This window comes from Genypterus blacodes, unplaced genomic scaffold, assembly GCF_046128005.1.
Source record: "Genypterus blacodes isolate CSIRO-AG114 ecotype Tasmania unplaced genomic scaffold, CSIRO-AGI_Gbla_v1 ptg000005l_1, whole genome shotgun sequence".
Taxonomy (NCBI): Eukaryota; Metazoa; Chordata; class Actinopteri; order Ophidiiformes; family Ophidiidae; genus Genypterus; species Genypterus blacodes.
This window is the reverse complement of record NW_027466819.1, coordinates 2,354,141-2,375,910: the sequence shown is the minus strand read 5'-3', so window position 1 is coordinate 2,375,910 and position 21,770 is coordinate 2,354,141. Positions and strand designations below refer to the sequence as shown.

Below are 21,770 nucleotides of genomic sequence, written 5' to 3'. Positions count from 1 at the left end.
GTGTGTGTCTGAGCGCACCCGTGTGCGCAGGCGCAGTGGGGCCGGCGCTGGGCTCCGCAGGCCCAGCTCACCTGTGCGCCTCCACACAGGGACTCTGCTCTGTGTTAAACAATTACTCCTGCCTTCATTAGAATGCTGCAGGGGTTACAGTCATCTGGAGGGGGATTTGCATACACCATAAAGAAAGTGAACATAATCTGATGGGCCACTTAGATGTCGTTACCAAAGCTTAATATTGCTAGTTAGGTCCTTTGTTGACATATGGTGGAAAGATCAACAGCTGAGATTTAGCCCAGATCCAGATATTGACACTGGTAAGACTAGAAACATGCAACTACCAACAGATACAATGATGTTGACTCAGCAGTTATGGATGTACACACTGCTTACACTGATGTATTGTACACTCATTTGATATCAAGGTAGAGTTTGTATTGGCACATTCAAAGCCACACTTTGGTAAGGTTTGTGGGATCCTTCATATTGTCTGATGTAACGCAATGACAGGTTGGTGACTCTGAACTTGTGACGGGCACAGACGAGTGGGCTGCAGGCTGAAGTGCTGTCAGGTAGGAGAGATTAGACAATCCCACAGTGGTCAAGTTTCTGCTCACGATTCACTTTGCCTTTGTGTTTCACCAAATTTTTAGAGGTGATTGTTGGCACTTTTGAAGTGGCAATCATCTGGGTTGAGAATTCCATGTGGTAAAACAAGGTCCACATCCAGCTATTGGTCAGATTTTGTCTTAAATTCTGAGATCTTTCTGTTATTGTGAATCTCAGTGTTGTTTTGTTTCTTTCTAATTGGACCCTGACCTGAAATCTGGAGGAATTTACACTGAAATAAGCCCAAAGAGCCATTTTGTGACACTGCCAAGAAACAAATGAGAGGCAGAATTCCCAAATGTGTAATATTTCTGGACTCTGGACTCTTCACTGACAATAGAAGGCAGAATTGGCAGATTTGATGCAGTTATTAGAAGTATAATAGCATTCACTAAGTCGAAAATGTTAGATTGTCATTTCAGCGAGAGAGAGAGTTAGAACCTGGAAAGCAGTGTGTGCACATGTTGGTAACCCTGTGGCCCTTTCTGTTTGGGACTTGCCCCTGCTTTGGCCCCTGAGCCATGCTGAGTGAGGTGGCGTCCCCTGGTGGGAAAGCCTAAAGGCCTCTGTGTTGGCAGCTGATAAGCAGCAGCTGAGCCCACACAGCTATATTTATTCTGCCATTAGTAACTTTAACCATTCCATTCAGTCAATGTATTTTTAATATATATATTTTTTTGCACATAAGTACTGGTTTACGTTTGAACAACAACAAAATAGTCACATTTGATTATCAAAATATAGGTGTGAAGAACCGTTTGCTAATAATGTATCAAACCCATGTTGTTGACTGACAGGCTTCCCAAACTTGCTATTCACTGACTATAAATACTCTAAGCAGTATTAGCAGTTTTAAAGCGATTAGTCTTAATACTACTGTTTATTACATGGAGAGGCGTTCATTGAATACTTTATCCATGATTTTAAAATAGCTCAAGATAAATGAATGTGTGAAATATATATAGATATTTCAAAATTCAAGTTTAATATCTTCACATGTAACTTGCGACACATAACGATTGGGCTTACTTCATTCAGTTGCTTCAGTAAAAGGCCTCGCACATTCATGTTTGCTTTTTATCTTCCTACATTCAAGTTTGTATCTCTTCATGACGAAACAAACATGAAGGACGTACAGTGTAAGAAGCCTGTCAACATGAAACGAGAGCAGGAGAATGTGCTTTATGGTTCACACAGCATTTTTTTCCAAAGATTGCTGGGGATTTTTTTTGGCCGCTCTTTCCTTCACCATTGAATCCAACACAAACACACAGAAAGTTAAAGTGAATGTAGCGAGTACTTTCAGACACCAACCATCTCAACAGGCTTGTACTAGCACTTATATAAATTTGGCAGCATGCACGGTACTTATAAAAACACCAAAGACATAAAAAATAGAAATTGCACATTTTGTGAGAAGGGGGTCCATCTGTGTATTGTGTGTGTGCGTGCGTGCTTGCGTGCATGTGTGTGTGCGTTAAAGACAGAGTGCTGGTATGTGGACGTCACCCCTTGCTCTGTCCTTGTCCTTCCTCTCAGGCAGGTAAATGTCGTTTCAGGACGTCCTTGGCATTTCCGGGCAAAGCTTCCGGAAAGTTCACGTCAAACTCCACCACCAGGTCTCCTCTCTGCTCCGGGTTCTTGGGGAGGGGGAGACCTTGGCCAGCAACTGTCTTTCTCATGCCAGGCTTGATGACGTCTGTTATCTTCATGTTGCACGTCTTCCCGTCTATTGTCGACACAGTGACTGAACATCCACACAATGACTGCAAAGACATGAAAAAGGGAGGTTAGGAAGGAACTGAACACCGAACTACAATACTTGGGAACATTCTACGTGATTCAAATGGTGATTTAACTTTTCTTGTGATTTCTTGTGAGTTCTCTGCATGAATCATGTCAACACCTTATGTCAACAGCACTGGACACCTGCCGCTGTTTCCCAGCAGTGGTCAGACCTTTGAAGATGATGCAGAGAGATGGAGGCCTGAGTGCTGTGGAGAGGAGGAGGAGGAGGAGGAGGAGGAACCATATTGGTACATCTTGCACCATGGGCACGTGGGCGGCCACTGCCTCCCTGGCCCCGCTGTGGTCCTATTTCTGTTTCTCAATGTTGATCATAGATTGCATAAGCGTATAGGCGATGTGTCAGCAGTTCAGTACTATGCTCAGTCAGTCAGTGTGTGTGTGTGTAACGGCAGTACTGCCCACGCTGTATTGATCACAGACTGGCTTTTGAGTTTGAGCATCAGAGCATTCTCATCTAAATGTCAGCTTGTTCTGAATCTGTCCTGTGCATGACTAACCCAGCCGACAGACACTATTTATACTGCTACGCACAGATGCTCAATGAGAGTGGGTGCCAAAGCAGAAAAAGGCCTCACCTGTCGTAAGCTCACACGCACAGGATACACAATGTTAGAGCCTTCCCGCCTAAAGTGCTGGTGAGGCTTGTCCTTGATGACGAAAACAATGTCAGCGGGGATTGTGTTGGGCGACTCGTCTCCTTCCCGCGGAAACGTGATCTTGGTGCCCTCTTTCCAGCCCCGCTTGATCTCAATATTGAGGATCTTATCCTCTGTGCGCATGGTCCTGCCATCCGGGTTTAGCCTCTTGCGAGAGATTTTCATCCTTTTGGTGCAACCGTGGAAGACCTCCTCCAGGGAGACCCTCAGCTCGTGGATGATGGCCGGGTCCTGCTTTCGCCGCTGCTGCCCTCCCACGCCAACGTTCCTTTCACGGGGGAAACCGTTCATGTTGAAGCTGGTGAAGGAGCCAAAGGGGTCGTTTCCGTCTACCTCCATGTCCTCCATGTCATCTCGTCCATTGGCCTTTCGCCCAAAGAACATATCAAAGGGGTTTGCTCCGCCAAAGAATGTGGCGAAGGTGGCGTGAGGGTCACCGTGGAAGGTGTAGCTGCTGAAGTTGCTGCCTGGTCCATCTGCTGTGGGCCCACTTCCTCCTTTGAGACCTGGTGGTCCAAAGAAACAGTAACACCATCATCTCAACATTCAGCAGTGGAAGAATTATCCGTCTATGTCTGTATGAACGCGTCCAGGACACAAAAATAGACCTGCAGTGCTTTCTTGAGTATAACAGCCAATCTGACACATTCCTGAGACTTGTACATACTAGACCTCAAATTGTACAAAACTATACAGAATCTGTGTTACATTGGGTTGCGTCAGTGAGAAAAGGTCTGTTTTATAATATGTGGATCTAGTGACTGAGAGTTGGTTGAGGCTATAACCTTGAATTATACCAAACATGCTACATACACATTAAATTAAGCCTTTATATGCAAATACACACAACATGAGGGCTTTAGTCATATGAAGAACACAGACACAGTGAGCTGATCTGTTTCTGTGAGGTTCCGTAACTGTGCTCAGGCCTCTCTGGTGACTTGAATTAAAGCCAGATGAAGATTTCATTGCCATCCATAACGGGATTGTCATTGCATTTTTGACGGTAAATTCAAAAGCGTCACAGGTACTTAAAGAACGCAGTTTAAGGGAAAGTGGACACATTACCTTCTTCTCCATACTGATCATAAATCTCCCTTTTCTTCGGATCACTAAGGACCTCATAAGCCTCGGCGATCTCCTTGAATTTCTCCTCGGCGGCTGCAGACTTGTTTTTGTCCGGATGCCATTTCAGGGCTTGCTTTCTGTAAGCTTTTTTAATATCATCGTCCGTTGCTCCTTTAGCGATGCCCAGCGTTTTATAATAATCTTTGCCCATTTTTCCGCGTTTCCCCTGAAGAATGGAAGGGAAGAGCACCGAGAGAAGAGCAGATAGACAGGCTGCTGTCAGCTGGAGACGCGCAGCTCAGCACTGATCAACAATGAGCGGACACACACTGATGCAGCGAGGGATGAAGACCATTTAGAGGCGGTTAGTCAACGCTGTGGCCCCCCTGTTATTTATCCGGGACTGGATGACCCTCTTTAAATAGCCTCAGAAAACGCTCTGCATCCACAGTGGCACCGACAAGCTGCGCGTACAAACCACCACCTGCTTCCGCCGCACAGTCACTCTGTTCGATCACTGCAGATCCTCCGTTAGTCACTCTCAACTGCAGAGTATCGAAGCTACGATACAGAAATCCCGCTAAAATGTTGTGTTATGAGATAAAATCTCAAAGAATTAAATATGGGTTAATTTTCTAACTATTCGCATATTCTAAATATTCATTGCAGTTTTCGGAAATTATGGATGGATGGAATAGAACTTAATAATCAGTAACTGAAACTGATGTAGATGATTTATCTATATTCCTAATCAAAAGTATAATTGGACAACATGAATCAGTGTTCATTAAGAAAATATTATTATAAATGATAAACGCAAGATTTGATCACACTGTTGGAAATTAAATGTTTTTGTAACTTGTAAATGTATTTTTTTTTTTTTTTTTTAATCCTGTATATTATTTTGAAAGCAGGTGTCTCGTTATCCGGTTGGGTTGCGTGTAATCTGTGCAGTTTGACGCAGCTCTGAGTTCTTTCTAGAAAGAAATCGCTGAGCGCGTCATTCGCTATAAGCGGGGACGTTACGAGCCCCCCAGGTGAAAATAAATCAGAAGTTTGTTGTGCCTAACAACGTTAGAAACATGACGTCACACACAGGATGGAAAACTGGACAACCAAATGCGGAAAGCACCAGACCACAGCCTATAGGGTCTCTATGGAAACGCTATAGGAGCGTCACACACAGGTGGAACAGTTTCAACATGACTTTGAACTCACTATAGACGCAATACAACCTCCCTGTAGGGTTATTAACACAAGAATGTAGGTACCATTGCTTGTATCAGGTCACACTAACACACATTACACGTTGACATCTCTTATCAATGTCCTGCCATATACATTATCCAATTTATGCAGTTTTCTGGATGACAACGCAGTAGGGCGCATGATGATGATGATGATGAGTCTATATCCCAGATTTACAGCGACCCCTGCTGTCCCCCAGAGGAAGAGGCTGCTTTGTATATAGGATAAACAGTCTCTCTGCGTTTTGCCTAGGCTCTGACAGTGAGTCAGCAGCAGTGCAGAGCTGCAGGTTAATCTTTCACTCGGATGCTATTTTCTTCAGCACCCTTTATCTCATTTTGCACTAGCTGAGGTAGTTTAGGGTTTTGTTATCATATCTTAAAAAATCATTCATTCAGGAGGAACCATGGATCAGTTTAAAGGTTTATTTGTCAAACTGGACAAAGACAATGATGGCTACATATCTATGGCAGAGCTTCGTGGTGAGATGAGGAAGCATGGGATCCACTCAGTGAACGACAAGGTTCAGGTAATCATCCTGTCTGTGTGCATGATCCGGTGCAATATTCAGTGAATGCACCGCATAGCTGGATAGCATTACATCAGACCTGAGCTGTGTGTTCTGTTCTGTTCTGTCCTGCTAGAGTATCATTGATAATTATGACCAAGACAAAGATGGCAAGTTGGATTATCAGGAATTCCTCAGATACATGATGGACAGAGAAAAGAAATGGAAGATAAATTTCCATGACCTTGACAAGAACAACTGCGGTGAGTGTCCAGACATTTAAAACTTGGAATTTTCTAGTAATTGCAAAGGAAAATAATGACTTCTACAGAAATATAGAGCAACTGTTTTATCTGCTTTAAGTAATACAACTGTTTCTCATGTTGTATCCTTTAACAGACACAAAGTATCATAGTGATGAATTCTGCATGTGTTTCTAACCTCACAGCAGTATCCTCAACACTGTCATTTGATCTGTCACTTTAGAGGGAATTATTGGAAATAAGTCCAAATATCAATGTGTAATCTTGTGCATCTCTTCTCTGATCAGGGGTGATTGACCAGGAGGACATCATATGTTTGTTTAAGGAGTTAGGAGTGGTCATTACAAAGCCGAATGCAAAAAAAATAATACAAATGTAAGATTCCTTTGTCCATTCATGGGTTAATAACTGCATTTAGCCAACATTAATACTGCCAAATGATGTGATAATGAGTTCTAAATTAGGTCCAAAAATGTATGGATGTATATTCACACTTACTGCGCTTCCCAGACTGCTGTTTGGTGTTAGACTGTGATACCACTTTACAATAAGGCATACTCCAGTTTGTGAGTTCTATAAATTGTCACTGAGTATTTTATTAAATTGATAATTAATCAGTGCTTGCAAATCAAAAAGCTAAGAGCCTCTTCCTCACACAAGTCCTCAGGTGTAAATGTTACTAAAGTAGCTTCTGTTTGTCATTATAATGTTTTACTAATGACAATAAAGCACCAGATTTAATGAAGTAATTACTGACAATTTATAAACAGCTTTTAAGATTGAGAAAGAAAGAAAGATAAAATGTTTAAGACCCAATTTGATATACCTTTATGAACATAACACATACATAATATACACATCCACACTAATAGATTTGTCTAAATTTGATGGTGCAACAGGCCAACAGAGCTCTGAATGTTTGCTGTGACTGTCTCTTACTGTAGGATGGATAAGGACAGCTCCATGACAGTGGACTGGGGTGAATTCCTGCATCATGTCATCCTAAACCCAGTGGAAAACATCGGGGAGCTGGTGTCGTCATGGAAACACAGTCTGGTAAGAACAACTGGCAGTTCCTGGCAGTCAGATGTAATGGAGAGCTGTAGGTGAGTCTTGTTATGTCACCAGCAGTCAAAAGGTAAAAGGATAAATGCTTGAAAATGTGTGATCGCTGTTGATACATTGGATATTCATCACGTGTATCGCTTGCAAACATGCAGGCAAAAACTTTCAAATACTACAATGGATGATAAACTGTACGCAATCCCTCATGTAGGTATTCGATGTGGGGGAGAGTCGCGCTTTGCCCATGGAGTTCCCTGATGGGGCATCTGGTTTTGATGCGTGGAGGACGTTTGTTCTCTCAGCAGGACTGGCAGATGTTGTGTCCCGGAGTGCGACGGCGCCCATCGACCGCCTTAAGACCCGGCTTCAGGTCAGAGTCACCTTCAGGCACCTTTTGCCGAGTGTTGCTTTGTTCCAAAAACTTTATGTATGCCCCTTGTCCTTGGAGGATGAGTGCCTGTATTTACTGTGAAACTCTGTTAGTTGTTGGTCTGCCTGCCCTTAACATTGTGGCTATGAAAGCGAATCAGGCGAAACTGGTTTTCTGTGACATCTGTAGGTCCTGGGATCTAAGGGCTTCTCAAGTGTTGCTTGGGGGCAGCTCATGAAAACTTGCCCTTGGGTCAACGCTGTGGCTCTGATCACAAATCAGGTGAAACTGGTTTTCTATGGTATCTGTAGGTTTATGGATCCAAGGCCTTCTCACAGGGGTTTCAAGAGCTGAGAGCCGGTGGTCTGCGGGCTATGTGGCAGGGCAACGCTGTCAACGTGTTGAAGGGAACGCCACAGTCAACATTACAGTGTCTTATCTATGCTCAGGTGAGACACGGCAGATGCTCACATACTCTCTCTAAGTTACCCTGATGCTGTCAATCCTACCATGCCCTGACCACAACTACAGCAAATGCAAGAAATCATGTGCAGTGGTTGTTTTGTTTCTGTGTCTCCTCTGTCCAGATGAAGGTGTACACCCAAAACAAAACCCAGGAGAGTCTGTCGGTGCAGCAGCGTTTCGGCTTGGGTTGTGTCTCCGGTACTGTTGCTCATGCTGCCTTCTACCCTTTAGAGGTATCAGAGAACAGTGGCAGGTTTGAGTGCTTTACATTTGTGTCAGGTCACATCTTTCACCAAAACAGCTGAATAATATTAAATTACAATTTCTACGTCGTTAAATATCTGTGTCAACGAAGGTCATCAGCTTCCATCTCCAAAAAACTGAAACCCCATATTTGGGATCACTTTATAGGGATATATGTTTTGATGATATGTTTTGGTAATCTCTCTCCTCTGGTCTTCCTCAGGTGTTGAAGGTGAGGCTGAACCTGCAGCAGGCTGCCACCTATCATGGTGTCATGGAGTGTGCGCGATCTATTTACAGAAACGAGTCTTTGTCTTCGTTTTACAGGGGGTTCAAGCCCAGCATTCTCTGTATGATTCCATATGCAGGTGTGGAGTGTGCGGTTCATCAGGTGAGGAACAGCAGTGGTCACAGTCTTAACATTTCATCTATTTGATTGAGCGTCTGGTCAGTGCGGTTGGTTACGTTGCTAATAATGTTAAGTTCATAAAAACCGGCTTCTTGCTTGATATCTGAACTCTTAAAATTGAATCATTCAAAGACTATAATACTTCATGTACTCTTTATTACAGTCAATAATGAACTGGGCCAAGAGTGATCCGGCTCACAACAGCGACTCCAGGCTCTTTTTCTTCAGTTTTGTGGCCTTTGCTTCGGGACAAGTGATCAGTTACCCACTGGCAGTGATCCGCACTCAGCAGCAAGCAAGGGGTATTGTGCAACATTAAATATAGAGTTTGCTGAGAGAAAATCTTAATTATTTGACAGTTTGATTCATTTGCTATTCTCTTGTTTTCCAGCTGTCTACTCCAATCCAAATGCCACCTCCAGTGTATTACAAGGATTTATGGGAATATATGAAAGAGGTGGAATCCGAGGATATTATAATGGAATGGGAGCCAGCTTTGTGAGGGCTGTTCCATGTGCCTTGATGAACTTTACTTTAACTAGAAAACTTGAAGCCTTATTTTCCTCAATGTGATGTTGAGATTTTGTGAATAACTTTTTTTAAAAAGTCTCAGTGACTGACAAATACTGTGACCCAAACCCAGGGAAATGGTCATGTGTTGTAAATATTGACTAGGCATGCAAAAGTATGTGTAATCCTGGAAAAGGCTGGAATCCATTAATGTAATCTAAAGTTACATAAAGTTCAAGGCTGCCAGTGTTTTGTAGTTAAGCCAAAGGATTTATGAACAACCACCAACAGTTTGGGATGAAAGAGTAGCAATGTGGTGCAGTTCACACTTAGTGATGATAAATAAGTTGCATGGTGACTGAAAATATGCAGTGTGACTAAGTGTAATAACTGAGGATGTGTGATGACAGTGTGAGATGAACAACTGACCAATAAATGTTAATTTCAGACACAGGCACATGTGTGATTAATTTATTATGCACTGATTTTGTTATATCTACTTTGAGTGTTCATTAATACAATTTTGTTGACTGGGTTTTAACTGAATAAGGAGACTACAGATGGGTTTAATCACATTCTAGGTCAAGTTCAAGAGCTTCATTTTGATCTTGTCATTCCTGTTCTGTGGCTTCTGGTTCTACCAACACACCTGTTATGTAAGATCATCTTTGTCCTTGTTTCTCTTTGTTCGTGTGAATTCATCATAGTTGGTGTGTATTCTCGCGAGACGGCTTTCACAGTGCAAGAAAGAACTACCCGTATATTGGGGAAGCAGTTATTACGCTGAACTTGACCGAAATAAGCGAACCTTAAATAACCTTTACCCAAATTTGGAAACTGTGAGAGAGCAGGCTCGGCAGGAACTGTACCGGATATCGCGAGATTAAGCTCCGCCCGCGAGGATTGTGGTCCGCATCCCGCGAATGAAAACCGCCATCTTGTCGCGCTGAGGAGGAAAAGAGCAGCAGATATGGCTGACTACAGCAGCGTGGCTCCCCCGTCCTCTAACGCCGGCGGTGGAATGAACGACGCTTTTAAAGACGCTCTTCAGCGAGCACGGCAGGTAAAAAGAGTTAAGGACCTACTTTGAGATTGCAGTAACATTTTTATTTGTAAGAAAATGGCGAGTTTCGGCAGTCCCTGCGGTTACCTGCAGCATCATGCGCGGCTATCACAGCTAAGCTAGCTGGCGAGTCTACGCCACAGGGAAATACTGAAAGCGTGTAACGTCTGGCTGCTCTCTGGAACTGTGATCTTACCGGCGTTAATAGACGAAAACCATCCAACATTATATCTTGCTAAGCATTTGATGTATTTTCTATGTTTGGGCCAAGATATGAATTAGCTAGGCTTAGATGTTCAAACCGCTCCTTTGTTGGTTCCGACTTCCGGACAGAAGCGTAGGCCGCAGCTAGCGTGTCCGTGAAAACGTACTGCAGAGTAACGAAGGACCTGAAATGATCTGTAACCATCTGTTCCCCTTTAATCTTGTGTTTAGATCGCAGCCAAAATCGGTGGTGATGGCGTTGCGGCACCCCCGACACCCGAATTTGGCTACGGAGGTCAGAAAAGGCCCCTGGAGGACGCTGGTGGGTATTTTCCCAAGCCTAACCTCATTATCGGTCAGTGGCTTACATCGATTCAATGCAAGTCCTATGAGTTATGCTTGCCTGTGTGATGAGCAGCTTAGAAATGTAATTGTGTTTTTTTTTTCTATTTTATTTTTGAGCTAATTTAAACATGTCTCTGTCGCTACGAGGAAAATATTCTGTAAAACAACGCGGGGTGAATATTGCAATCCGTGGTCCTTTACCTATGAATAATTAAATGTCTTTGTCCACAGGCTGAATTCCATGGCAAACTAGAAACCCTTTCTGATACCCTTTGGGCACTTCTACCATTTTCTTGGCCACCGTCCCTACCCCCTGATAGACCCCCACATTGCCCCTAACTCCAGCGCCCCGCTCCCCCCTGAAAAGCCCCCGTGCAGGCCGCGTTTGAATGAAGTAGCGTTAACGTAAGCAAATTATTACCAGACTTTTACGGGGATTCTTTCGCGAGGGTGACGGTTGCTGCTTCTTCAGCATGTTGTAAATGCTTTTAGGGGTTTTACAATGCCATTTCAGGCGGTGCTGGGGTGGAGCCCTTCATGTCAGTGTTTGGTCGTGCAAATAACGAACTTCACTGAGTATTTATCTTAAATACAACGGCAATTTCATAATTCCTAGTTTTCCCCCAAACTTCAATATTCCTAGTGGTGTCGAACTATGTGTATGGTCTATGATGAAAACTCATGCACCACGCTGAGAGCCTGATGTAAACCCATGACCCTTATGTTATCTGAGATCTACACACAGATGTTTGGTTATGCAAATGACAAACTTAACTGAGAATTTATGTAAATACAACGGCAACGAGAAGGTCTGAACAATGAGATGTACATTTTAAACAGCCATGTAAAATTTCCAGTCCAGTCAATCTCAGTGAATCATAGTTGTAACACTTCCTAAGGGTTGATTTTTAAACATTAAGTCGGTATTTCTCCTGGACGATATGCAGGCTCAGAGCACAGACTGAATAATTTGATCTTCTGTGTGCTTTTAGATGTTTAAATTGTTTTGACGTTACTTTGCTGTAGCGGTGCTTCAGATGATATGAAATCATTTTCAGTTGTGTGAATCCTAAGCTTTAGGTACAAAGATCCCTGTCAGTAATGTAACACACACTTATGACTTCAATGTCGTGTTTTTTCAGACCAACCAGACACAAAGAAAGTGGCTACAAATGATGGTAAGTCATCTTTCGCCCCTTTTAGTCTGTTAGACAAGCTACTTAATTTATACAAACTATTATTTGTTAATGCAACATTAGCCTTAGAACGTGAGTTTGTTAGGGATCTTGACCATGTTGATGTTTTTCCTTTATCTTCTAATTTAATGAATGTGTTTTCTCCCCTGCAGCCTTTTCAGCAATGGGAGGAATGGGTGGTCCCCCAAGGTAGGCACTCAGCTGTAGTTCACTGGTTATGTCCTCCATGGTTGGCTATGCATTTTGCAAAGCTCGTGCATGAATTCAAAAGCAAATTGATAAGAATTGAGATATTCAGTGGTGTTAGACTGTGTGTGTGGTCCATGATGAGAAATCATGCACCACGCTGAGAGCTGATGTATAACCCATGACCCTTGTAATCTGAGACCTACACACACACTCTGAGGTAGCATTGGTGTATATATATTTGAGGGACTAGAAACAAAAATCTGCATTTGACCGTACCTATCAAAGTCCAGTCCATTTATGTAAAGTGCTTCTTTGTTCTCAGGTCATTATCAGAGGAATTCAAAGTTCCAGATGGAATGGTTGGATTCAGTAAGTGTTCTTTCAAACATACATTATGCAAACAGTTTTCAGGTTATTGTCATACATTTAGTTGTAACACCCGTTTCCCCTTCTAGTTATTGGAAGAGGAGGTGAGCAGATATCACGTCTGCAGCAGGAGTCTGGATGCAAGATACAGATAGCACCTGGTACGTTAAGTGTTCCTGTTGGTGCTTACTTTGGGAATATTATTGTTAATAAAGATATGTCTGTTGGTAAGGGTCCCTGAGTTTGCATTTACCGTTCCTTGTTTTTTGTTGCAGACAGTGGAGGAATGCCAGATAGGTCAGTGACATTAACAGGCCCGCCAGAGTCCATCCAGTGAGTTATCCGCTCTATTGCTTACACGTTTCGCCTTATTGTTTGCTATTTTCGTGTTCGGCGGTCTTGAATTTTGATTTTTCTCTCCAATAGGGGTGCAAAGAGGCTACTGACAGAAATAGTAGAGAAGGGACGGCCAGCCCCAGCATTCCATCACAATGATGGTCCAGGCATGTCTGTTCAGGAGATTATGGTCCCAGCCTCTAAAGCCGGCCTCGTCATCGGAAAGGGAGGCGAAACCATCAAAAGTCTTCAGGTAAATGTCTGGTCAGTCACTGAGTGATCATAGTTAAGGGGACATTGGAATCTTAGTGAAGTGGCTGTCTTGGAGAATCTTTGAAGCTTATGTGTTTCTATGAAAATGGACCAAAACATTTCCTGCATGTTAATCACTTTCTGTGGTTTCTTTTAGGAACGAGCTGGAGTGAAGATGGTCATGATCCAAGATGGACCACAGAACACGGGGGCAGACAAGCCACTCCGTATTTCAGGAGACCCTTTTAAAGTCCAGGTGGGTTGTCTTCCACAGCCTCCGTTCCATGGCAAACTACAAACCCTTTTCTATACCCTTTGGGCATTTCTACCATTTTCCTGCCCACGTCCCTCCCCCTGATATTCCCCCACATTGCCCCTTACTCCAGTGCCCCCGCCCTCCCCCCTGAAAAGATCCCAAACTTCAATATTGCGAGTGGTGTTATACTGTGTGTATGGTCTATGATGAGAACTCATGCACCACGCTGAGAGCTGATGTATACCCATGACCCTTGTAATCTGAGACCTACACACAGATGTTTGGTTATGCAAATGACTTCACTGAGAATTTACGTAAACATTTATGTCGCCTTCCCTTTTGAAGCTTTTAACACTAGGCTTGGATGTAGTCAATGTTGATTCATTCTACATGATCTTATATTATTAAACTTAGTTACTGGCTTGTGTTTATGTTCATATTGGAATCCACTTTTCTCCTTTCAGCAAGCCAAAGAGATGGTGATGGAGCTGATCAGAGACCAAGGCTTCAGAGAGCAGCGCGGTGAATACGGCTCGAGGGTCGGAGGAGGAGGAGGTGGTGGAGGAGGCGGAGGAGGCGGAGGAGGAGGAGGGGACAGTTTAGACGTGAGTGTGGGTCACATGCATGAATTCTAAAGCAAATTGATTGTTTATAAGTCCAGACCATTTATGTAATGTGCTTCTTTGTTCTCAGATCATTGTATAAATGTTTTACACTTCAAAAAGAGTTTTTCTTTTATGTATGTTTATATATACATTGTTTTTACCACTTAATCATTTCAGCCTCATATGAATGTGTCAAAAATAAAGGGGGCTAAGGAACCTGAGTTAATTATGGAATGACTTCAAGATGAGAATTGAGATATTCAGTGGTGTTAGACTCTGTGTGTGTCTATGGTCTATGATGAGAAATCATGCACCACGCTGAGAGCTGATGTATAACCCATGACCCTTATGACCTGAGACCTACACACACACTCTGAGGAAGCATTGGTGTATTTATTTGAGGGACTATCGGCTTTATGCAATTGTGTAAATTACTAGAAATGAAAATCTGCATTTGACCGTACCCATACAAGTCCAGTCCATGTCTCTTCACTTGTCATTCCAGTGATGAGATTGTAGATGGTTTGTTGACCCTTTTTTGTGTCGTCTATCCGTTAGGTTCCTGTCCCCAGGTTTGCTGTTGGCATTGTCATTGGGAGAAATGGGGAGATGATCAAGAAAATACAGAACGACACGGGTGTTAGGATCCAGTTTAAGCCAGGTGAGTGATCTGAATAATAATGATTTCTAGTATTTGTAAGACATAAGAAACCCAAATCTAATCAAGTGATACGATGTGAACAGTCTATGATGAGAACTCATGCACCACGCTGAGCCCCTGATGTATACCCTTTACCCTTATGGAATCTGAGACCTACACACACACTCTGAGGAAACATTGGTGGATTTGTGGGAGTCAGTTTTGTACAGTTTAACTAAAGAGGAAATTTTGCACTTGACTCCAAAGCCTTTAAATTTCCTCATTCTGTCCCTATAGATGATGGCAGTACACCAGATAGAATAGCCCAGATCATGGGTCCCCCTGATCAGGCTCAGCACGCAGCAGAGATCATATCAGACCTGCTGAGGAGTGTCCAGACCGGCGGCCCTCCAGGACACGGTGGTGGAAGAGGTCGAGGCCGTGGCCAGGGCAACTGGAACATGGGCCCTCCGGGTGGCCTTCAGGAGTTTTCCTTCACCGTTCCAACCATGAAGACCGGCCTCATCATCGGAAAAGGCAAGTTGGCCTTCAGCAATATTTACTCGTGACTTGAACATTAGATTGAAGGAGGTTTGATGAATATCTTGGAGGCACATTTATGTGGCTGTATAGGTTATAATTCTTTTGTGGGACTCTCTAGGTGGTGAGACCATCAAAGGCATCAGCCAGCAGTCGGGGGCCAGGATCGAGCTGCAGAGGAACCCTCCGCCCAACGCTGACCCCAACATCAAAATGTTCACTGTTCGCGGTTCCCCTCAACAAATCGACTTTGCCAGACAGCTGGTGGAGGAGAAAATCGGGGTAAGAAACCATTTCTTCTCATTAAGAACGCAACTTAGCAAGTTTGGATAACATCAAGGTACAACTATGTCATCCAAACTTGCTAAGTTACAAAAACAGTTGTACACTGCCAGACTGCTCAAACATCGTTACCTAACTGAGCATCCTAACTATCATTAAGGGCCCAGTTACGCCTATGGGTGGCCCACATGGACCCCCTGGTCCTCATGGAGGTCCAGGCCCACACGGTCCTCCAGGCCCACCCGGACCCCCCGGCGCTCCAATGGGTCCATACAACCCTGGACCTTATAACCAGGGACCCCCAGGGCCACAGTAAGTCTCTTTTAGGTCATGACCTTTTCAGCTGCGTAAGGAAATAATTAGTAGTATATAATAGTTTTTCTTATATATATTATATTTTTTTTATACCACATAAATTGAGGCACAGCTTTTACATGGCATTGTGCATACAATTATAGGATATTTTGGAGGTAATTATACAGAAAGAGGGGGAAGAGGAGAGAGATGGAGAGAAAGAAGGAAGGCTGTATTATTATTACTGTTAACCTTTATACGTAGACCCTGAGGTAGTACACAAGTAGATTAAAATTGCAATGATCTCATAGGGTTACAGGATGATGTCAAACAGCAATGTAGGCTGTTACAAATTGCATCATAGGCTGTGGTAAAGAGAAGAGACAAACAAAAAATTGATTGGTGATCATTTCTTGTCTCAGCCAAAACATTCAGAGTGGTGTTAGAATGTGTGTATGGTCTATGATGAGAACTCATGCACCACGCTGAGAGCTGATGTATAACCCATGACCCTTATGTAATCTGAGACCTACACACACACTCTGAGGAACATTGGATTTGTTTGAGACCTTCAGCTTTATGCAGTTGTGTAAATTACTAAAAAGGACATTCTCTACTGACCTGCCATGTGAAGTGGGATGCTGAAGGTTAATTTTCCTGCTATCTCTCTCTCTCTCTCTCTCTCTCATATCAGTGGCCCTCCTGCACCTTACCAGCCCCAAGGTTGGGGCAACGGCTACCCACACTGGCAACAGGGACAGCCTGATCCAAGTAAGTACTTATGACGTGCTGAAGGGAAGGAGAGACGGCTCCTACCGTCATTTTTCACTTTACTTCAATCTGAACCCTTTAAAATAAATTTCAATTCAGATGAGACAGATGTATAACTTTGTGGACATTGCTTCATATCAGGTGTTCATCAGCTGGTAACCCAAATCTTTGTGTTCAGATAAAGCAGCAGCTGATGCCAATGCGGCAGCCTGGGCGGCTTATTACGCTCAGTACGGTCAACAGCCGCAGGCACCCATGACTCCAACAAGCGGAGCTCCAGGCACAACTCAAACCAACGGCCAAGGTAAGAAGCTGCTTCTCCATCACTCATGTGCCTTTGCGTTTCTAAGAACAGGCTGAAGGAGTAGAGCAGCATAATGGCTTGCTAGAGAGCCGTAAGCTCAGGGGTTGAGATTAGTTGATCTGGTTTCCTCTTTAGATTACTTTGCTTTTACAGAGCATCTTAATCTCTTTGATATTACCCAGGATAGGACAGGATAGTTTTCCTCCACCGTCCCTAGGCTGAGAGCCGGACGGAAGCAGGCAGGTGGAGGAGGAACTGCAGAGGATGGTTACTAATTACAAGTACCGTTTTTTTAACAGGTGACCAACAGGCTGCAGGTCAGAGTGGACAGGCAGATTACACCAAGGCCTGGGAGGATTATTACAAGAACACGGGTATATGAATGTAGCTTCAGTGTACACCTATTTAACACAAGGCAGCAAACAACCAGTGGGTGTGGAATGGGCTTTGATCCAGAGGTCTAGGAATTTGTTCAGTCTGACTTCACTTGGTTTGACAACTCAAGCCCAGACTGTTACGACTGTGGTAAACCAAATTCAGTGTTTACAGGAGTGAGCTGTGAACACACAGATACCTTAATGAGCACAAGAGTAGCTGGTTTAACCGCTCTGCCCAAACTCAAGGCAGTTCTGCCACAGGCCATGAAACCTGATGACTCATGCTTAATGTGGCTTGAAGTATTGAATGAGTGGAAAAATGCAAAGTGCAACCTGTGTGTGTCGTGGTGGTCATGGATGGAAGGCACTTAGTATGGACTGTGTTATGTCTTGTATGTTTTTTTTCGACCCTGCGGTCGATTGGCTCTCACACCTCAACACAACGTTCCTTCTCTTTGCAGGTCAACAGAGTCAACAGCCTCAGGACTACACAAAAGCCTGGGAGGACTATTACAAGAAACAAGGTAAGGGTTCACACACCAGTCTGGGGTCGCACCTAATAGTTTTTAAGACCTGACTGAGTGTTCTGCTGCCAACTGAACAGTATGCAGTGTCAATGTTTGGGTGCATAAACTCTAGACTGCAAATGTGTATTGTGTAGCTGAGTGTTGATACTGGGCGGCTGTGCCCCTGTAGCAGCGCTCTTCATCAGAGTAGCTGCTTTCTCAGCCGCCCCAGAGAGAGGCAGAAGGTTTCTGTCCTGCCACCCTGAGAGTCGGTGGTTGGTTCGTTCCCCTTCTCACATCATTAAAACTCTTGTTATCCTCATTGTGCAGTCATACTTAAACAGCTCCCTTATCTGTCGGTGTCTTAATGTAAACCTGTAGTGCAAATATTAAGTAGTCTCAGTGCACCCAGTGGTATCCATGGTGACGTTGTAGCAGGCGGCTGCTTGTCCTAACGGGTTCTCTCGGTTCTCTCTCCAGGTCAAGCCCCTCAGGCCACAGCCACGGCAGCAGCCACTCAGCCTGGAGGCCAGCCGGACTACACCGCCGCCTGGGCGGAGTACTACAGGCAGCAGGCCGCCTACTACGGCTCCAACAACCCTCAGACAATGGGTGCGACGCCACAAGCCCCTCAGGTACGACCCCGCTAAGAATCTGTCCCCCACATCTACTTGTTTCTGTCTCCTTTTCTATGCCTTTTTATCTCTTGTTTGAATTTCTTAACCCCCATTTCAACTCCCTACTTTTAAACACACTGTTTGAGTTCTGTGCCCTGACCCGCTTCCTCCCTCAGGTTTCACAGAGCGCCAGAGGCTGCAGCAGAGTGGCAACACTTAACTAACACACTTTCCTCCCTACACAGGATTTTAGCTAATAATATTGGGAAGCTGGCTCCACTGTTTCTGCTGTTAACTTGCAATGTATCTTCTATGTATTTCTTCTGCACAGGGCCAGTAATGTGAAGTGGACATAAAGTAAATGCTTCATTGTCGAAACAAAATCCTTTGTTAAATGTTTGGATGCAGACGCCTTGATGAAGATCTTAAATTTCCTTGGTTTGAAAGTGTTTCACATAGATGGCAGATTTCCCGGCGAACACGTCCTCCTTGATTTTTTGTTTTGTTTTTGTTTTTCTTGTAAATGCTTTGTTTTTAGTGAGGTAATTATACATATGGTCATTCCAGCCCTGTATTTACTTTAAATGTGGTTAGAACTCATGTTTATCCAACTGTAGACATTTTCATGTAAATCATCTCAGTTTTAAAATGCTATTGCCTGTTGTGTTTTTGCAATAAAACAAACTGAAACCTCCTGTGTTGGTAAGTTGGGGTGGTTTTCAACCGATGGGAATGAGATGAGTTGTTTTTGTTTTTACCGTGGAATATATTTTGGGAAAGTTTAAAAATGCAGGTGGTCTCTGGGTGTAACTGTCCAAAATGGTTGACTCCAAGTTGTGCTGTCCTGTCTCTCTCCAACTGTCTCGAAGGCTCTTAAAGACGTATTGTGTGGGTGTGTGTGTGTGTGCAATGATCCTAACTGGTTCACACCCACCAAATCCATGTTGATAGACATTTTTATTCTCCCTTTCCTTACTATTGCTCTGACTTCAGTAGTAGACAGACGTTTGTCATGAGAAAGTTGACCGGTCTCTGTAATTCATGCATTAATTGCGTTGCCGTGGCACCGGTTTGCTGACGTTGAGGTAGTCTGCACTGTATTCTTGCTGTGATAGACACTTCCTCCTCCACAGGCGAGTTTAGCAAAGCGGTAAGCACGAATCTTTTAACATGTTTCTCAGAAAATGTGGTTGCAAGAAATGTTGCCTATCTGTAGTGTTTCCTCTGCTGTTCTTTTGCAGGACAGTGAGGTAAATTTGCCATTGTACCAAATGCATTGCATTGAAAAGTTTGTCTTGCCCATTTTCAATTGTTAACTCATGTATGAAGTTGTTGGACTTTTTTAAAAATGTTTTTGATATAAAGACATTGCGAAATCTTTTTTGCTGTGCCCATTCTTAGTGTTTATCCAATATAAGAACATAGAGTTGTAGGCTCGGGAGGCTAAGCAGTCCTTCATCCATGAGTTCAGCCCTCCATTACTGTAAGTACAAACCTGTGACAGACTCGTTTTGGTGCTTGAGAATTTGCAAAGATTTAGTTTTTTTTTTTGTGACAAAAAAAATGCAATTTTCCCCCACATCTTGGGTAAGTATACATGTGAGGAGAGGCATAGTAGACTTGATTCTTGTACCACGTTTCTGAGACCGTTTCCCCCTGTGACATGCATCATACTCAGACCCTGACTCCCTGCTCATGACAGCTCGAATTATAGATTGTTCATTATATCTGTAGGACGCAATTCAGTGCAAGTTGGACTTATTTTTGTGACCTTTGTCAGCCTTTCTCTCTCTCTCGGTAGGAACTGTTATTAGGATGTACATGTGGTTCTTTGCGTTTTAAACATGATTTAGTTGTCTCATGTGTTTTCCAATGCCACTCTATCACGATGAATTGACATTGCCAAGGACAAATCTTTATATCACTGAGCGTAGCATGTTTAGGATTCTGCTGTTTAAATGTTTTCCTGTCCAATGAGCATGTGGAATGCCTATAGTGGGAGTACTGGAGTTCAGTGATGATTTCTTTGCTATCTGAATACGCATTGTTCTGAAAGGCTGTGACTTGAGGGTCAAATAATTTTGACTGCATTGTTCACTGATGGCAAACAGTGCAATATCTGATCTTTGCAGTGTCATCCCAGACCTTGCACCTTAGGTTCTGCTGCAGTAACACAGGTAAGCGAAACCTAAGGAAACAGTGTTTTGTCCACTGATATGACCAATATTACATGCAAAGAAATGCTTACCTGTGTCGTTACATGCCTAAATATATATTCATGCTTAGCCATAAGCAATGTATTTTGGACAGCCATTTCTAAGATGACCTGCTCTCATGAATGACATGCATGATATGAGCTGTATGACTTTGTTACATTAAGTTTGACCCAAGTGTGAATATTCTTCTTAAATAGGCTCACTAAACAAAAACCGTACTGTCATAATCGTATCTGCTTAATATTTGGTTTTTAGCCATGTTTTTGTTTCCCGGTAAGTCTGGCAGTGAACCCTTAAGGATGTCGTAGAGATCTTTGTATTCTTTGACACTGGTAAATCAAACTGCATGCCTTGCAAACATGTTGCCAGAAGTTAGCAATGTGCTCAGCTACCAGGTAGTAACAGTACAGTAGTGTGAATCTTTTTTTTTGTTGCTGTTTCCTCTGTCGTGGTGTGAATCTGCCTCTAGTGCAGTACAGATCTACCATTGAAACACTGCTACCTTCACTTCTCGCTCACAGTGTTGGAGGATGCTGCAAAGTGTAGGTCGTAGAATCAGGCCCTGTCGTAGTTTGTCCCCAAAAGGAGGAATCCTTTGAGTCAATTCCACTGCTGAACGTAGACTGTTCAAGAGCTCCAGTGATAAGGTAAAAAGCAACGCAATGAAATTCAAATTCTGTGATTGCAAAGTGTTAGTCAGATACATGTTTACAGCTTGGATTGACTGTTTGAATGATGCCATAGTGTGTTCAGTTGTCTTTTCTCCCCTCTGCTTGATCGCCTTCATCAATAACCACACTAAGTAGGTCGTTGCTTAGAAACCAATGCTTTAGAAAGTTGGATGAGGACAGGAACCGATGTAATCTGTGGCTTTTTAATGACTTACAATTGGACGGGCAGTACATTTGGGGTATTTTTCTTTAGCAAAGGCTGCATAAAGATGTTGCCTGTATCTGTGATGGGCTCTTCCTCTGAGCTAAGTGTTCCAACACGGTGCGTGGGGGTGTAGAAGACTAAACGGAAGTGAGAAATAAGGAGGTAAATGGGTTTAATGTGGTGTATATTATTGGATGTATTGGGTTTTTTGGAATGACTGTTCTCACTTGTAATGTTGCCATGTTCAATAATAAAAGTGTAACATTTACTAGACCAAGTTTGTTCTGTTTTGAATTTTAGAGGGCAATCAATCTG

The 21,770-nt window shown here is 43.3% G+C and overlaps 3 protein-coding genes across 8 annotated transcripts; 2 read left to right on the top strand and 1 right to left on the bottom strand.

The window, feature by feature from the left end:
• Positions 1–1,250: 1,250 nt before the first annotated feature.
• dnajb4 (DnaJ heat shock protein family (Hsp40) member B4) lies at positions 1,251–4,612 on the bottom strand. The gene is made up of 3 exons (XM_076147589.1): positions 4,140–4,612; positions 2,991–3,577; positions 1,251–2,372 (listed from the first exon to the last, which is right to left on the bottom strand). Exons 1-3 carry the CDS (start codon positions 4,348–4,350, stop codon positions 2,142–2,144), a joined length of 1,029 nt encoding a protein of 342 aa, XP_076003704.1. The 5' UTR covers positions 4,351–4,612; the 3' UTR covers positions 1,251–2,141.
• A 911-nt stretch (positions 4,613–5,523) lies between these two features.
• Positions 5,524–9,636, top strand: slc25a24l (solute carrier family 25 member 24, like). Its single transcript, XM_076147760.1, has 10 exons — positions 5,524–5,916; positions 6,032–6,158; positions 6,446–6,533; positions 7,103–7,214; positions 7,435–7,593; positions 7,905–8,042; positions 8,181–8,291; positions 8,525–8,692; positions 8,874–9,012; positions 9,102–9,636. Exons 1-10 carry the CDS (start codon positions 5,794–5,796, stop codon positions 9,281–9,283), a joined length of 1,347 nt encoding a protein of 448 aa, XP_076003875.1. The 5' UTR covers positions 5,524–5,793; the 3' UTR covers positions 9,284–9,636.
• A 488-nt stretch (positions 9,637–10,124) lies between these two features.
• fubp1 (far upstream element (FUSE) binding protein 1) lies at positions 10,125–21,728 on the top strand. Of its 6 annotated transcripts, none has more exons than XR_012962826.1 (20): positions 10,127–10,283; positions 10,719–10,842; positions 11,975–12,010; positions 12,181–12,217; positions 12,540–12,586; positions 12,673–12,744; positions 12,859–12,916; positions 13,010–13,172; positions 13,329–13,427; positions 13,892–14,032; positions 14,591–14,693; positions 14,970–15,209; positions 15,334–15,494; positions 15,655–15,806; positions 16,483–16,559; positions 16,738–16,863; positions 17,163–17,237; positions 17,702–17,764; positions 18,227–20,540; positions 21,101–21,728. XR_012962826.1 is itself a non-coding variant. In XM_076148360.1 (20 exons), exons 1-20 carry the CDS (start codon positions 10,191–10,193, stop codon positions 18,701–18,703), a joined length of 2,031 nt encoding a protein of 676 aa, XP_076004475.1. In that variant the 5' UTR covers positions 10,127–10,190; the 3' UTR covers positions 18,704–21,728. The 6 variants fall into 6 exon arrangements, 5 of the variants coding, with proteins under 5 accessions (XP_076004477.1, XP_076004475.1, XP_076004476.1 ...); XM_076148360.1 differs by having other exon boundaries at positions 18,227–18,381; positions 18,695–21,728; XM_076148362.1 differs by having other exon boundaries at positions 10,125–10,283; positions 12,859–12,880; positions 18,227–21,728.
• The last annotated feature ends 42 nt before the right edge of the window (positions 21,729–21,770 follow it).

Excerpts from the sequence above, each read along its gene's own strand:
- dnajb4 (XM_076147589.1), bottom strand. The coding sequence starts at position 4,350 with ATGGGCAAAGATTATTATAAAACGCTGGGCATCGCTAAAGGAGCAACG. Across the intron at positions 3,578-4,139 it reads TGATCAGTATGGAGAAGAAG|GTCTCAAAGGAGGAAGTGGG; the intron begins GTAATGTGTCCA and ends TTGGACCACCAG. Across the intron at positions 2,373-2,990 it reads TGCGTGTGAGCTTACGACAG|TCATTGTGTGGATGTTCAGT; the intron begins GTGAGGCCTTTT and ends ATGTCTTTGCAG.
- slc25a24l (XM_076147760.1), top strand. The coding sequence starts at position 5,794 with ATGGATCAGTTTAAAGGTTTATTTGTCAAACTGGACAAAGACAATGAT. Across the intron at positions 6,159-6,445 it reads CCTTGACAAGAACAACTGCG|GGGTGATTGACCAGGAGGAC; the intron begins GTGAGTGTCCAG and ends TTCTCTGATCAG. Across the intron at positions 6,534-7,102 it reads GCAAAAAAAATAATACAAAT|GATGGATAAGGACAGCTCCA; the intron begins GTAAGATTCCTT and ends CTCTTACTGTAG.
- fubp1 (XM_076148359.1), top strand. The coding sequence starts at position 10,191 with ATGGCTGACTACAGCAGCGTGGCTCCCCCGTCCTCTAACGCCGGCGGT. Across the intron at positions 10,843-11,974 it reads CAAGCCTAACCTCATTATCG|ACCAACCAGACACAAAGAAA; the intron begins GTCAGTGGCTTA and ends GTGTTTTTTCAG. Across the intron at positions 17,238-17,701 it reads GGATTATTACAAGAACACGG|GTCAACAGAGTCAACAGCCT; the intron begins GTATATGAATGT and ends TTCTCTTTGCAG.